This window comes from Somniosus microcephalus, chromosome 16 (assembly GCF_052327205.1).
Source record: "Somniosus microcephalus isolate GS21.2 chromosome 16, FLI_Smic_1.0, whole genome shotgun sequence".
Taxonomy (NCBI): domain Eukaryota; kingdom Metazoa; phylum Chordata; class Chondrichthyes; order Squaliformes; family Somniosidae; genus Somniosus; species Somniosus microcephalus.
Genome location: NC_141002.1, coordinates 18392737 through 18408257, shown reverse-complemented (window position 1 = coordinate 18408257; position 15521 = coordinate 18392737). Strand labels below are relative to the sequence as shown.

The 15521-nt window shown below is 44.8% G+C and overlaps 1 protein-coding gene across 1 annotated transcript in view; it reads right to left on the bottom strand.

Moving 5' to 3' along the window:
* LOC147105997 (uncharacterized) overlaps positions 1–15521 on the bottom strand; it is a 297066-nt gene that overhangs the window by 249949 nt on the left and 31596 nt on the right. Inside the window, exons 7-10 of the mRNA XM_086009782.1 lie at positions 14649–14765; positions 10752–10868; positions 5794–5910; positions 2635–2751 (exon numbers count right to left, since the gene is read on the bottom strand). Of these exons, the coding sequence (XP_085865908.1) occupies positions 2635–2751; positions 5794–5910; positions 10752–10868; positions 14649–14765 (468 nt within the window). The remainder of the gene's footprint in view (positions 1–2634; positions 2752–5793; positions 5911–10751; positions 10869–14648; positions 14766–15521) is intronic.

Here is a 15521-nt window from a genome sequence, read left to right as displayed (position 1 = left end):
GGTCCTGCACCTTATCTGCGGCTGAAGATCTGCCTGAAGCAGGTGGCACAGCTCAGTCACCACCTCCTTTCTGAATCGCAGCCTCCAAAGACACTGCTCCTCCGACATGTTGAGGTAAGAGAACTGCTGCCTGAATACCCTGGCAGCGTAAGGTCTGGTGTGGCGATGTCTGTTGGCCCTCCTCCGTCTGGCCATTCCTGGCCCTCTCTCCCTCCGTCTCTGTGCCCTTTCCAGATGGTCGAGCAGCAGGACGTTCCCCTCCAAAGCAGCCCCCATAATAATCGATAACAAGAAATTATACAGGGTGTAAATGCTCACCAGCAGCAGGGTGATGGTCTGAAGGCTGAAGGTTCTCTAGCAGCGCTGGGTCACTAGTGATATGGCTCTCAGAGTGCAACTCTGCAACTCTGTGAAAATCTCAAAGAAGTTGTGCTCCCAAAATGGCTGCCGCTTTTATACCAGTGCAGTCCCCTTTAAAGTGCGCCCCCCCTAAGCCCGAGAGCGACTGGGGAACGTTCCAGTAAGCTGTCGTTATTAGCGCCAGGCAGAACGAAGGGGCGCACCACTGAATTTCTGGGACGCAAAAAAGGCGTTGCACACTGAAATGACGTCATGATCTGCCTGCGCCCGCGAGCGGGCGCTAAGATTTAGCGCCGGCGCTAAAACCCACTCAATATGGCAGGAGGCGCTGGGTTCGCTGCGCCCGGCTGAAAATTGGCTAACGCCCCACTTCTCGGCCTCTTTAGGCGCTAATCGCTGGCGCTACCAAACGAATTTCTCCCCCAAGATGTCTTACTGCAATTATATAGGGCCCAGGTGAGACCACACCTGGAGTATTGTGTACAGCTTTGGTCTCCTTACCTAAGGAAGAATATACTTGCCATAGAGGGAGTGCAACGAAGGTTCCTAGACTGGTTCCTGGGATGGGGGGATTGTCCTATGAGGACAGATTGCGTAGACTAGGCCTATATTCGCTAGAGTTTAGAAGAATGAGAGGTGAGCTTATTGAATCATACAACATTTTTACAGGGCTTGACAGGGTAGATGCAGGGAGATGTTTCCACTGGCTGGGGAGTCTAGAACCAGGGGTCACAGTCTCAAAATAAGAGGTCGGCCATTTAGGACTAAGATGAGGAGAAATTACTTCACTCAGAGGGTGGTGACTCTTTGGAACTCCCTGTCCCAGAGGTCTGTGGAGGCTCAGTCGTTGAGTATATTCAAGGTAGAGATGAAAAGATTTTCGAATATTAAGGTAATCAAGGGATATGGAGATAGTTCAGGAAAGTGGAAATGAGGTAGGAGTTCAGCCATGATCTTATTGAATGGCAGAACAGGCTCAATGAGACAAATGGCCTACTCCTGCTCCTATTTCTTATGTTCTTATCCTTAAATCAGCCAAAGTATATTAGAAATGCCTTGAAGAAGCCCCCCCTCCCCCAGAGAGGCCTGCCTATCTCTGAAGCCTGGGGATTGAGTGATGCTGCATTCAGGCTCAGTTTCGATGTCCCCCTGTGGACACTCACTGTCACAACATAGAAACATAGAAACATAGAAGATAGGAGCAGGAGTAGGCCATTCGGCCCCTCGAGCCTGCTCCGCCATTCAATGCGATCATGGCTGATCATCCAAATTCAGTACTTTCTGCTATCTCCCCATACCCCTTGATCCCTTTAGCGTTAAGAATTATATCCAACTCCTTCTTGAATATATTTAATGAATTGGCCTCTACTGCCTTCTGTGGTAGAGAATTCCACAGGTTCACCACTCTCTGGGTGAAGAAATTCCTCTTCAGTTCTGTCCTAAATGGCTTACCCCTTATCCTTAGACTGTGACAACAACACATGAAGAATCGTTCCATGTGTGGTGGAGGCCTGAGTAACTGTACCCCAGCAAGGCGTCAAAAGGCTTAGATATATACCTGAAAGGGACAAATTCTCTGGGCTATGGGGAGACAGCAGGAGTGTGGGATTAATTGGTTAGCTCTTTCAAAGAGCTGGCATAGACACGATGGGCCAAATGGCCTCCTCCTGTGTTGAATGATTCCATGACACCAGAAGAAGAGGGGGGAAATTTAACCAAAGAGAAATATTAGAAGCTACAATCTAGTGCGAGTGGTATTTTTTACACGGTTTAGATTAGACTGAACAACTCAAGTCTGTCTGTTAGTCCTGGATAGGAAAAAATAGGAATTAGAGAGTGAAAGTGGACGGATAATGAGGGAAATATGAGTGACACATCCACTCACCTAAACATTAACTAAAAGTTGTCATTTTACCTGTATTTTACTGAATTCCATTTTAATCCTTTTTTCCCTCCTGAATTTTTTCCCCTTTACCCCATACTGAGCTAGAGTTCATGAGTTGCCAGACACATTCCGATGCCTCACCCAAGTAGCCTTGGAAACGTTGGCCTTGACAGGAAGTGTCTGCAAGTTGTTCGAACATGGAAATAATTGCCATTACCCATTGAGGTTTTTAATTAACTTTCAACATCAATAAAGCAAACATCAGAAACTCCCGCCCTGATCCCAGCCCTGCCCCAGTCTGGTTTGGAACTTGACAAAAGGTCCAGCCCTATCTGGAAGCAGTAACTTCAGTTCATTACCCAACGGGTTCACTGATTCCCACCACACACCTGTGCAGACAGATCCATTCCAGGTGTAGCCAGTCACACAGGAGCATCTGAAGCTTCCGTCCTGCTGGGTACAGGAGGCATTGGGTCCACACGGATTGTTGAGACACATGTCACTAACTGCAGACACAAAATGAATGGGTGCGTTTTATAAGAAATCGCACTTGAGCATTCAAAGATAGAATCGATTTGGTTACGAGTAAGGAAGAGAGGAGCTATTACACTGCTGGGTGTATACCACCGGCCATCAAATAGTAGGAAGGAGAATGAGGAGCAAATTTTCAGGTAATTTGCAGAAAGAACCAAGAAACTCTTGTTTGGCCCCAGCTGGAGTATTGTGTTCAATTCTGGGCCTCACACTTTCAGAAGGATGTCAAGACCTTAGATAGGATGCAGAGGAGATTTACTAGAGTGGTACCAGGGATGAGAGACTTCAGTTATGTGGAGAGACTGGAGAAGCTAGGTTTGTTCTCCTTGGTGTTGAGAGGGTTAAGAGGAGATTTGATGGAGATGTTCAAAATCATGAATGGTTTTGATAGAGTAAATAAAGAGAAACTGTTTCCAGTGGCAGAAGAGTCGGTAACCAGAGGAGACAGACATCCGGACAGACTGAGTGAACTAAGCTGAGCAATTGTGGAGGTTGTGGCCACAGTCTTACAAACCTCCTTAGATATGGGAGTGGTGCCAGAGAACTGGAGAATTGCAAATGTTACAAGCCTATTTAAAAAAGGGGAGAGGGATAAACCCGTCAAATACAGGCCAATTAGCCTAACGTCGGTGGTGGAGACATGAATCCGGGACAAAATTATTTGGCACTTGAAAAATATGGGTGAATAAATGAAAGCCAGCACGGATTTGTTTCAGGGAAATTGTGCTTGAATAACTTGATTCAGCTCTTTGATGAGGTAATGGACAGGGTTTTGAGGGTAGTGTGGTTAATGTTGTGTATACGCACTTTCAAAAAGTGTTTGATAAAGTACCACATAATAGATGTGTGAGCAAAATTGAAGCCCATGGGGTTAAAGGGGCAGTGACTGTATGGATACATAATAATTGGTTAAGGGACAGAAAGCAGAGAGTAGTGGTGAACGGTTGTTTTTCAGACTAAAGGGACGTATACAGTGGTGACCCCCAGGGGTGGGTATTGGGAGCACTGCTCTTTTTGATATGTATTAATGACTGGACTCGGATATACAGGACATCATTTAAAATTTTGCAGATGACACGAAACTCGGAAATGCTGCAAACAGCGAGGAGGACAGTAACAGACTTCAGGAGGACATAGACAGGTGAAATGGGCAGACACATGGCAGATAAAATTTAACGCAGAGAAGTGTGAAGTGATTCATTTTGGTAGGAAGAATGAGGAGAGGCAATATGAACTAAATGGTCCAATTTTAATGGGTGTACACGAACAGAGAGACCTGGGGGTGTAGGTACACAAGTCTTTGAAGGTGGCAGGACACATTGAGAAGGCTGTTAAAAAAGCATCTGAAGAATAAAGATGGAAACGGGGAGATTTCCCCCTGGGAAGATTGAGTGCCAGTTACCTGTACAAGTCCTTCCATCTCCAGTGTGTCCAGCCCTACACACACATTGGAAAGAGCCGGGGCTGTTGAAACAGGAGGCCGAGCTGTGACAGTCGTGGCTTCCACTTTGACATTCATTCACATCTGAAGTTTAGAAGAAAGGAAAAGTTCATTGGAGGCTCACACCCAGATTTAGGCTCGAACCTCATGACTCTTTTAAAAGATGTGTTTCGCCCCTCTATTGGTTCAGAGGGTAAAGGCCCCATGTGGTGTAGCACTGAGCCTCACAGCCCAGGAAGGTCCCAGTTTCGATTCCTGGTCTGTACGGAGTTAGCTGAGTTCAGTTGGGGCAGTAGTTGGGTGTTAGACCCGATCTCAGCTCTCCTGGGCTGGGAGGGGAAATCACTGATAGTCCCCACTCCTGATTGGTGCCCAGTGACTCCGGGTGGAAAGTGTGTGTGTGTAAACATCGAGTGAGGACACGATCAGGCCCAGTTCTGATGTCCCCCTGTGGACACTCACTGTCTACAATGACACATAATGAATGGTCCCTTGTGTGGTCGAAGCCTGAGCAACTTTACCCCAGCAAGGAGTCAGTGACATCAGGGGTGAATAGGCTGGTGAAAAGGAGGGGACAATGGTCGCACCTGCTGCCTGGCCTCTAGGTACCAGTTTTTTTTTCCAAATTCATTCAGCAGGTTAGGACAACACTTCAACGATTCAAATCTCCATTCTAGACTCGGATACAAAAAGAAATTTCAAGGCAAATACTGAGTGAAAGTGTACTGATAATGAGGGAAATGTGAGGGACTCCTCCACTCACCAACACATTCTATTTTATCTGAATCTCTTTTTCCCCATTGCACCCTCCCAAGCTAGATACAGTTCAACAGATAGGCTCCCAAACAATCACCAAGTAGCAATTCTTCATGTCTGAATGTTCGAACACGAGGAGATTCACTGTTGTTGTTAAGGTTTTCAATTAATTTTCACCATGAGCAAAGTAAACTTCAGAACTGGCGCCCTGATCCCAGCCCTGCCCCGGTGCAGAGAAGGTTAAGAGGAGATTTGATAAGATGTGTTCAAAATCATGAATGGTTTTGATAGAGTAAATAAAGAGAAACTGTTTCCAGTGGCAGAAGGGTCGGTAACCAGAGGAGACAGATTTAAGGTGATTGGCAGAAGAACCAGAGGCGACATGAAGAAACATTTTGTTAGAGTGTTGTTGTGATCTGGAATGCACTGCCGGCAGTGACCACACCTGTATATAGCACTGAGTAGTAATCTGTACAGAGCAGTTCCCGTGTGAGCCACGTTGAGTAAACACCTGTTGTACCGTTCTCCTGCAGTCTGTGTCTTATTATACACGGACACAACATCGCCCAAGTAGCCATTATTGAAACGTTGGCCTTGACGGGAAGTGTCTGCAGGTTGTTCGAACATGGGAATAATTGTCGTTACTCATTGAGGCTTTAAATTAACTCTCAACATCAATAAAGCAAACTTCAGAACTGACGCCCTGATCCCAGCCCTGCCCCCGGTCTGGTTTGGAACTTGACAAAAGGTCCAGCCCTGTCTGGAAGCAGTAACTTCAGTTCATTACCCAACGGGTTCACTGATTCCCACCACACACCTGTGCAGACAGATCCATTCCAGGTGTAGCCAGTCACACAGGAGCATCTGAAGCTTCCGTCCTGCTGGGTACAGGAGGCATTGGTTCCACACGGATTGTTGAGACACACATCACTAACTGCAGACACAAAATGAATGGGTGCGTTTTATAAGAAATCGCCCTTGAGCGTTCAAAGATAGAATTGATTTGGTTAGAAGTAAGGAAGAGTGGAGCTATTACACTGCTGGGTGTGTACCATCGGCCATCAAATAGTTGGAAGGAGACAGAGGAGTAAATTGCAGTAAAATGCAAGAACCATTCGTTTGGCTCCAGCTGGAGTATTGTGTTCAATTCTGGGCCTCACACTTTCAGAAGGATGTCAGGGGCTTGGAGAGGATGCAGAGGAGGTTTACTAGAATGGTACCAGGGATGAGAGACTTCAGTTATGTGGAGAGCCTGGAGAAGCTGGGGTTGTTCTCCTTAGAGCAGAGAAGGTTAAGAGGAGATTTGATAGATGTGTTCAAAATCATGAACGGTTTTGATAGAGTAAATAAAGAGAAACTGTTTCCAGTGGCAGGAGAGTCGTTAACCAGAGGAGACAGATTTAAGGTGATTGGCAAAAGAAGCAGAGGCGACATGAGGAAACATTTTGTTAGAGTGTTGTTGTGATCTGGAATGCACTGCCTGAAAGGATGGTGGAAGCAGGTTCAATAGTAACTTTCAAAAGAGGATTGGATAAATACTTGATGGGGAAAAAAATACAGGGCTATGGTGAAAGAGCAGGGGACTGGGATTAATTGGACAGATCTACCAAAGAGCAGGCACAGGCACGATGGGCCGAATGGCCTCTTTCTGTGCTGTATCACTCTATGATTCTATTCTATGACTTTAACTTTAGAGTAGTGAGAATGGGCGACTTCAATTATCCTAATATAGACTGGGCTAGTAACAGTGTAAAGGGCAAAGACAGGGAGGAATTCCTGAAATGTGTACAAGAGGACTTTCTTAATCACCATGGATCCAACCCAACGAGGAAGGAAACTGTGCGGGATCTAGTTCAGGGGAATGAAATGGGGAAGTGGAGCATGTTTCAGTGGGAGAGCATCTGGGAAACAGTGATCACAATATCAGGTTTAGAGTAGTTATGGAAAAGGACAAGGAAGAATCAAATGTGAAAATATTCAGCTTGAGGAGGGCAAATTTCAGTGAGTTGAATAGGGATCTGGCCCTGGTGGATTGGAATCAAAGATTGGCAGGTAAAATAGTTAATGACCAACGAACCAGTGTTTTATAAAGGTTTATCATAATTTCCACACTTTTGTACTCTATACCTCTTTTCATGAAGCCCAGGAGCCCAATGAAATGGGCAGACATATGGCAGATAAAATTGAACGCAGAGAGGTGTGACGTGATTCATTTTGTTAGAAAGAATGAGGAGAGACAACATTAACTAAATGGTACAATTTCAAAGGGTGTGTAGGAACAGAGAGACCTGGGCGTGTATGTACACATGTCTTTGAAGGTGGCAGGACACGTTGAGAAGGCTGTTACAAAATCATCTGAAGAATAAAGATGGAAATGGGGACGATTTTCCCCTGGGAAGTTTCAGTGTCAGTTACCTGTACAAGTCCTTCCATCTCCAGTGTGTCCAGCCCTACACACACATTGGAAAGAGCCGGGGCTGTTGAAACAGGAGGCCGAGCTGTGACAGTCGTGGCTTCCACTTTGACATTCATTCACATCTGAAGTTTAGAAGAAAGGAAGAATTCATTGCACAGCAAGGTCCCACAAACAGCAATGAGATAATGACCAAATCATGTTTTAGCGGTATTGTTTGAGGCATAAATATGCGCCAGGACACCCGGGAATACTTACCAGTTCTTCCTGAAAATTGTGTCGTGGGATCCTTTACCCAAGAGGACCAATCCGAAAGATGGCATCTCCAATAGTACAGCATTCCCTCAGTACTGTACTAGAGTGCCAGTCTAGGTCTTGTGCCCAAGTCTCTGGAGCGGGGCTTGAACCCACGACCTTCTGACTCAGAGGCGAGAGTGCCACCCACTGAGCCACGGCTGACACCAAAGCACAAACCTGAATGGCTGCAATTTCAGCCAATCACATTGTTGCTCAATTTTTTTTTTTAATGCTTCCATCCGTCATTTTTATTTCTGAGCCATGTGAAAATAGAAAGCGGTAGAAGTAATTTATTGAAACGATAACAAAAGCATAAAAAACTCTGGATAAAACTCTTCTCTCCCACATGGCAGCTGTCTTTCATTCTGCCAGCGCAATTTACACTTCATCTCGAGCCATCCTTTGTTTCTTAACCTGTCCCATTACCGTCTCCTTTTGCCTTGAATATCTCTTAATGTCTCTTAACCTCTCCTGCCTTCTATCCTATCACAGACCTTCCCTTTTGTTCTTTCATCCCCTCCCTGCTTTCCCAGCTCCTACACTTGCTTAAAAATCCTGCTTTTTCCCAGTTCTGATGAAAGTTCATCGACTTGAAACCTTAACTCTGTTTCTCTCTCACAGATGCTGCCTGACCTGCTGAGTATCTCCAGCATTTTCTGTTTGTATTTAGGATAAAACTTACCATATTTTATGCAAATGTAACCCCACTATTTAAGAAAAGGAGAGAGAAAACGGGGAACTACAGATCAGTCAGCCTGACATCAATAGTAGGGAAAATGCTAGAATCTATTATTAAGGACAAGGTAACAGGGCATTTAGAAAATAATGAATAGGATTGGGTAGAGTCAACACGGATTTATGAAAGGGAAATCGTGTTTGACAAATCTTAGAATTTTTTGATGTTGTAATTAGCAGAATAGATAAGGGGGAACCAGTGGATGTGGTGTATTTGAATTTTCAGAAGGTGCCACACAAGAGGTTATTAAACAAAATTAGGGCTCATGGGATTGGAGGTAATATATTAGCATGGATAGAGGATTGGTTAACGGACAGAAAACAGAGAGTAGGAATAAACAAGTCTTTTTCGGGTTGGCAGCTGTAACTAGTGGGGCACCGCAAGGATCAGTGCTTGGGCCTCAGCTATTCACAATCTACATCAATGATTTGGATGAGGGGACCAAATGTAATATATCCAAGTTTGCTGATGATACAAAGCTGGGTGGGAATGTAAGTTGTGAGGAGGATGCAAGGAGGCTTCAAGGGGATATAGACAGGCTAAGTGAGTGACAAGAACATGGCAAATGGAATATAATGTGGAGAAATGTGAAGTTATCCACTTTGGTAGGAAAAAAAGAAAAGCAGAGTATTTTTTAAATGGTGAGAGATTGGGAAATGTTAGTGTTCAGCGGGACCTGGGTGTCCTTGTACATGAATCACTGAAAGTTAACATGCAGGTACAGCAAGCAATTAGGAAAGCAAATGATATGTTGGCCTTCATTACAAGAGGATTTGGGTATAAGAGATGTCTTACTGCAATTATATAGGGCCCTGGTGCGACCACACCTGGAGTATTGTGTACAGTTTTGGTCTCCTTACCTAAGGAAGGATATACTTGCCATAGAGGGAGTGCAACGGAGGTTCACCGGGCTGGTTCCTGGGATAGGGGGGATTGTCCTATGAGGACAGATTGCGTAGACTAGGCCTATATTCGCTAGAGTTTAGAAGAATGAGAGGTGATCTTATTGAAACATACAACATTTTTACAGGGCTTGACAGGGTAGATGCCGGGAGATGTTTCCCCTGGCTGGGGAGTCTAGAACCAGGAGTCACAGTCTCAGAATAAGGGGTCGGCCATTTAGGACTAAGATGAGGAGAAATTTCTTCACTCAGAGGGTGGTGACTCTTTGGAATTCTCTACCCCAGAGGGCTGTGGAGGCTCAGTCGTTGAGTATATTCAAGACAGAGATCAATAGATTTTTGAACATTAAGGGAATCAAGGGATATGGGGATAGTTCAGGAAAGTGGAAATGAGATAGAATTTCAGCCACAATCTTATTGAATGGCAGAGCAGGTTCGAAGGCCCAAATGGCCTACTCCCGCTCCTATTTCTTATGTTCTTATCCTTAAATCAGCCAATGTATATTAGACATGCCTTTAAGAAGCCCCCCCTCCCCCACAGAGGCCTGTCTATCTCTGAAGCCTGGGGATTGAGTGATGCTGCATTCAGGCTCAGTAGCGATGTCCCACTGTGGACACTCACTGTTACAGCAACACATGAAGAATGATCCATTGTGTGGTGAGGGCCTGAGTAACTGTACCCCAGCAAGGGGTCAAAGACTTAGATATATACCTGAAAGGGACAAATTCTCTGGGCTATGGGGAGACAGCAGGAGTGTGGGATTAATTGGTTAGCTCTTTCAAAGAACTGGCATAGACACGATGGGCCGAATGGCCTCCTCCTGTGTTGAATGATTCTGACACCAGAAGAGGAGGGGGGAAATTTAACCAAAAAAAAATAGTAGAAGCTACAATCTAGTGCGAGTGGTATTTTTTTTACCAGGTTTAGATTACACTGAACAACTCAAGTCTGTGTGTTAGACCTAGGTAGGAAAAAAATGGGAATTAGAGAGTGAAAGTGGATGAATAATGAGGGAAATGTGAGCGACACTTCCACTCACCTAAAGATTAACTAAAAGTTGTCATTTTACCTGTATTTTACTGAATTCCCTTTTAATCCTTTTTCCCTCCTGAAATTTTTCCCCTTTACCCCATACTGAGGTTGAGTTCATGAGTTGCCAGACACATTCCGATGCCTCACCCAAGTAGCCTTGGAAACGTTGGCCTTGACAGAAAGTGTCTGCAAGTTGTTTGAACATGGAAATAATTATCATTAGCCATTGAGGTTTTAAATTAACCTTCAACATCAATAAAGCAAACTTCAGAACTGACTCCCTGATCTCAGCCCTGCCCCGGTCTGGTTTGGAACTTGACAAAAGGTCCAGCCCTATCTGGAAGCAGTGACTTCAGTTCATTACCCAACGGGTTCAATGATTCCCATCACACACCTGTGCAGACAGATCCATTCCAGGTGTAGCCAGTCACACAGGAGCATCTGAAGCTTCCGTCCTGCTGGGTACAGGAGGCATTGGGTCCACACGGATTGTTGAGACACACGTCACTAACTGCAGACACAAAATATATAGGTGTAGTTTAGAAGAAATTGCACTTGAGCGTTCAAAGATAGAATCAATTTGATTACAAGTAAGGAAGAGAGGAGCTATTACACTGCTGGGTGTGTACCATCGGCCATCAGATTTGAAGGAAGGAGATTGAGGAGCAAATTTTCAGGAAATTTGCAGAAAGAAGCAAGAACCGCTTGTTCGGCCCCAGTTGGAGTATTGTGTTCAATTCTGGGCCTCACACTTTCAAAAGGATGTCAAGGGCTTGGAGAGGATGCAGAGGAGATTTACTAGAATGGTACTAGGGATGGGAGACATCAGTTCTGTGGAGAGACTGGAGAAGCTGGGAGTTGTTCACCTTGGAGTAGAGAAGGTTAAGAGGACATTTGATAGAAATGTTCAAAATCATGAATGGTTTTGATAGAGTAAATAAAGAGAAACTGTTTCCTGTGGCAGAAGGGTCGGTAACCAGAGGAGACAGATTCAAAGTGATTGGCAAAAGAACCAGAGGCGACATGAGGAAACATTTGTTTGTTGTTGTGACCTGGAATGCACTGCCTGAAAGGATGGTGGAAGCAGTTTCAATAGTAACTTTCAAAAGAGGATTGGACAAATACTTGAAGGGAAAAAACATACAGGGCTATGGGGAAAGAGCAGGGGAGTGGGATTAATTGGACAGGTCTACCAAAGATCAGGCACAGGCATGATGGGCCGAATGGCCTCCTTCTGTGCTGTATCACTCTATGATTCTATTCTGTGATTTCAACTTTAGAGCAGTGAGAATGGGCGACTTCAATTATCCTAATATAGACTGGGCTAGTAACAGTGTAAAGGGCAAAGAGGGGGAGGAATTCTTGAAATGTGTACGAGGACTTTCTTGATCACTATGGATCCAACCCAACGAGGAAGGAAACAGTGCGGGATCTAGTTCTGGGAAATGAAATGGGGAAAGTGGAGCTTGTTTCAGTGGGATAGCATCTGGGAAACAGTGATCACAATATCAGGTTTAGAGTAGTTATGGAAAAGGACAAGGAAAAATCAAATATGAAAATATTCAGCTGGAGCAGGGCTAATTTCAGGTGGATTGGAGTCAAAGATTGGCAGATAAGACAGTTAATGAGCAATGGATGGCCTTCAAAGAGGAGATAGTTTGGGTACAGGCTAGACACATTCCCATGACGGGAAAGGAAGGCATCCAAAGCTAGAGCTCCATGGATGACTGGAGATATAGAGATTAAAATGAAATAGAAAAAGGAAGCTTATAACAAATGTCAGGCTCATAAGTCAGTAGAGAACCAAGCTGAATACAAAAAGTATAGAGGAGAACTGAAAAATGGAAATAAGAGGGACAAAGAGATTGTATGAGAATAGATTAGCGGGTAACATAAAAGGGAGCCCAAAAATCTTTTATAAACATATTAATTGTAAAAGGTTAGTCAAATGAAGAGTGGAGTTGATTGGGGACCAAAAAGGAGATCTTTTTATGGAGGCAGAGGGCATGGCTGAGGTATGAAATGAGTACTTTGTATCTGTCTTCACTAAAGAAGAGGATGCTGCCAATGTCACACTAAAGGAGGAGGAAGTAGAGACATTAGATAGGAGGATAAAATTAGATAAAGAGTAGGTACTTAAAAGGTTTGCAGCGCTCAACGTAGAAACGTCACCCGGTCTGGATGGAATGCATCCTAGGTTACTGAGGGAAGTAAGGTGAGCAATTGCGGAGGTTCTGGCCACAGTCTTCCAAACCTCCTTAGATATGGGAGTGGTGCCAGAGAACTGGAGGATTGCAAATGTTACAAGCCTATTTAAAAAAGGGGAGAGGGATAAACCCGTCAAATACAGGCCAATTAGCCTAACGTCGGTGGTGGGGGAACATCTAGAGACATGAATCCGGGACAGAGTTATTTATCAGTTGAAAAATATGGGTGAATAAATGAAAGCCAGTACGGATTTGTTACAGGGAAATTGTGCTTGAATAACTTGATTGCGTTCTTTGATGAGGTAACGGAGAGGGTTGATGAGGGTAGTGCGGTTAATGTTGTGTATACGAACTTTCAAAAAGTGTTTGATAAAGTACCACATAATAGACGTGTCAGCAAAAGTGAAGCCCATGGGATTAAAGGGGCAATGACTGTCTGGATACATAATTGGTTAAGGGACAGAAAGCGGAGAGTAGTGGTGAACGGTTGTTTTTCAGACTGAAGGGACGTATACAGTGGTGACCCCCAGGGGTGGGTTTTGGGAGCACTGCTCTTTTTGATATATATTAATGACTGGACTCGGATATACAGGACATCATTTCAAACTTTGCAGATGATATGAAACTCGGAAATGCTGCAAAAAGCGAGGAGGACAGTAACAGACTTCAGGAGGACATGGACAGGTGAAATGGGCAGACAATGGCAGATAAAATTTAACGCAGAGAAGTGTGAAGTGAGTCATTTTGGTAGGAAGAATGAGGAGAGGCAACATAAACAAAATGGTACAAATTTAATGGGTGTGCAGGAACAGAGAGACCTGGGGGTGTACGTACACAAGTCTTTGAAGGTGGCAGGACAAGTTGAGAAGGCTGTTAAAAAAGCATCTGAAGAATAAAGATGGAAATGGCGACGATTTTCCCCTGGGAAGTTTCAGTACCAGTTACCTGTACAAGTCCTTCCATCTCCAGTGTGTCCAGCCCTGCACACACATTGGAAAGAGCCGGGGCTGTTGAAACAGGAGGCCGAGCTGTGACAGTCGTGGCTTCCACTTTGACATTCATTCACATCTGAAGTTTAGAAGAAAGGAAAAGTTCACTGGAGGATCCCCAGCTTTGTGAATCTTAAACCTTATCCTGCTACACACCCAGATTTAGGCTCGAGCCACATGACTCTTTTAAAAAATGCGTTGAGCCCCTCTGTTGGTTCAGAGAGTAAAGGCCCCATGTGGTGTAGCACTGAGCCTCACAGCCCAGGAAGATTCCAGTTTCGATTCCTGGTCTGTACGGAGTTAGCTGAGTTCAGTTGGGGCAGTAGTTGGGTGTTAGACCCGATCTCAGCTCTCCTGGGCTGGGAGGGGAAATCACTGATAGTCCCCACTCTTGATTGGTGCGCAGTGACTCCGGGTGGAAAGTGCATGTGTGTGAACACTGAGAGAGGACAGGATCAGGCCCAGTTGTGATGTCCCCCTGTGGACACTCACTGTCTACAACACACAATGAATGATCCCTTGTGTGGTCAAAGCCTGAGCAACTGTACCCAAGCAAGGAGTCAGTGACATCAGGGGGGGAATAGGTTGGTGAAAAGGAGGGGACATTGGTAGCACATGCTGCCTGGCCTCTAGGTACCAGTCTTTTTTTCAAATTCATTCCGCAGGTTAGGACGACACTTCAACGATTCAAATCTCCATTCCGGACTCGGATACAAAAAGAAATTTCAAGGCAATTGCTAAGTGAAAGTGTACTGATAATGAGGGAAATGTGAGGGACTCCTCCACTCACCTACATATTCTTTTATATCTGAATCTATTTTTCCCCTCCCATGCTAGATACAGTTCAACAGATAGGCTCCCAAACCTTCACCAAGTAGCAGTTCTTCATGTCTGAATGTTCGAACACGAGGAGAGTCACCGTTGTTGTTAAGGTTTTCAATTAATTTTCACCATTAGCAAAGTAACCTTCAGAACTGCCGCCCTGATCCCAGCCCTGTCCCAGTCTGGTTTGGAACTTGACAAAAGGTCCACCCCTATCTGGAAGCAGTAACTTCAGTTCATTACCCAACGGGTTCAATGATTCCCATCACACACCTGTGCAGACAGATCCATTCCAGGTGTAGCCAGTCACACAGGTGCATCTGAAGCTTCCGTCCTGCTGGGTACAGGAGGCATTGGGTCCACACGGATTGTTGAGACACACGTCACTAACTGCAGACACAAAATGAACGGGTGCGGTTTAGAACAAATCGCACTTGAGCGTTCAAAGGTAGAATCAATTTGGTTACAAATAAGGAAGAGAGGAGCTATTATACTGCTGGGTGTATACCATCGGCCATCAAATAGTAGGACGGAGACAGAGGAGCAAATTTTCAGGCAATTTGCAGAAAGAAGCAAGAAACACTCGTTTGGCCCCAGCTGGAGTATTGTGTTCAATTCTGGGCCTCACACTTTCAGAAGGATGTCAAGGGCTTGGAGAGGATGCAGAAGAGATTTACTAGAATGGTGCCAGGGATGAGAGACTTCAGTTATGTGCAGAGCCTGGAGAAGCTGGGGTTGTTCTCCTTAGAGTAGAGAATGTTAAGAGGAGATTTGATAGATGTGTTCAAAATCATGAATGGTCTTGATAGAGTAAATAAAGAGAAACTGTTTCCAGTGGCAGAAGGGTCGGTAACCAGAGGAGACAGAGTTAAGGTGATTGTCAGAAGAACCAGAGGCGACATGAGGAAACATTTTGTTAGAGTATTGTTGTGATCTGGAATGCACTGCCTGAAAGGATGGTCGAAGCCAGTTCAATAATAACTTTCAAAAGAGAATTGGACAAATACTTGAGGGTAAAAAAAATACAGGGCTATGGGGGAAAGAGCAGGGGAGTGGGATTAATTGAACAGATCTACCAAAGATCAGGCACAGGCACGATGGGCCAAATGGACTCTTTCTGTGCTGTATCACTCTATGATTCTATTC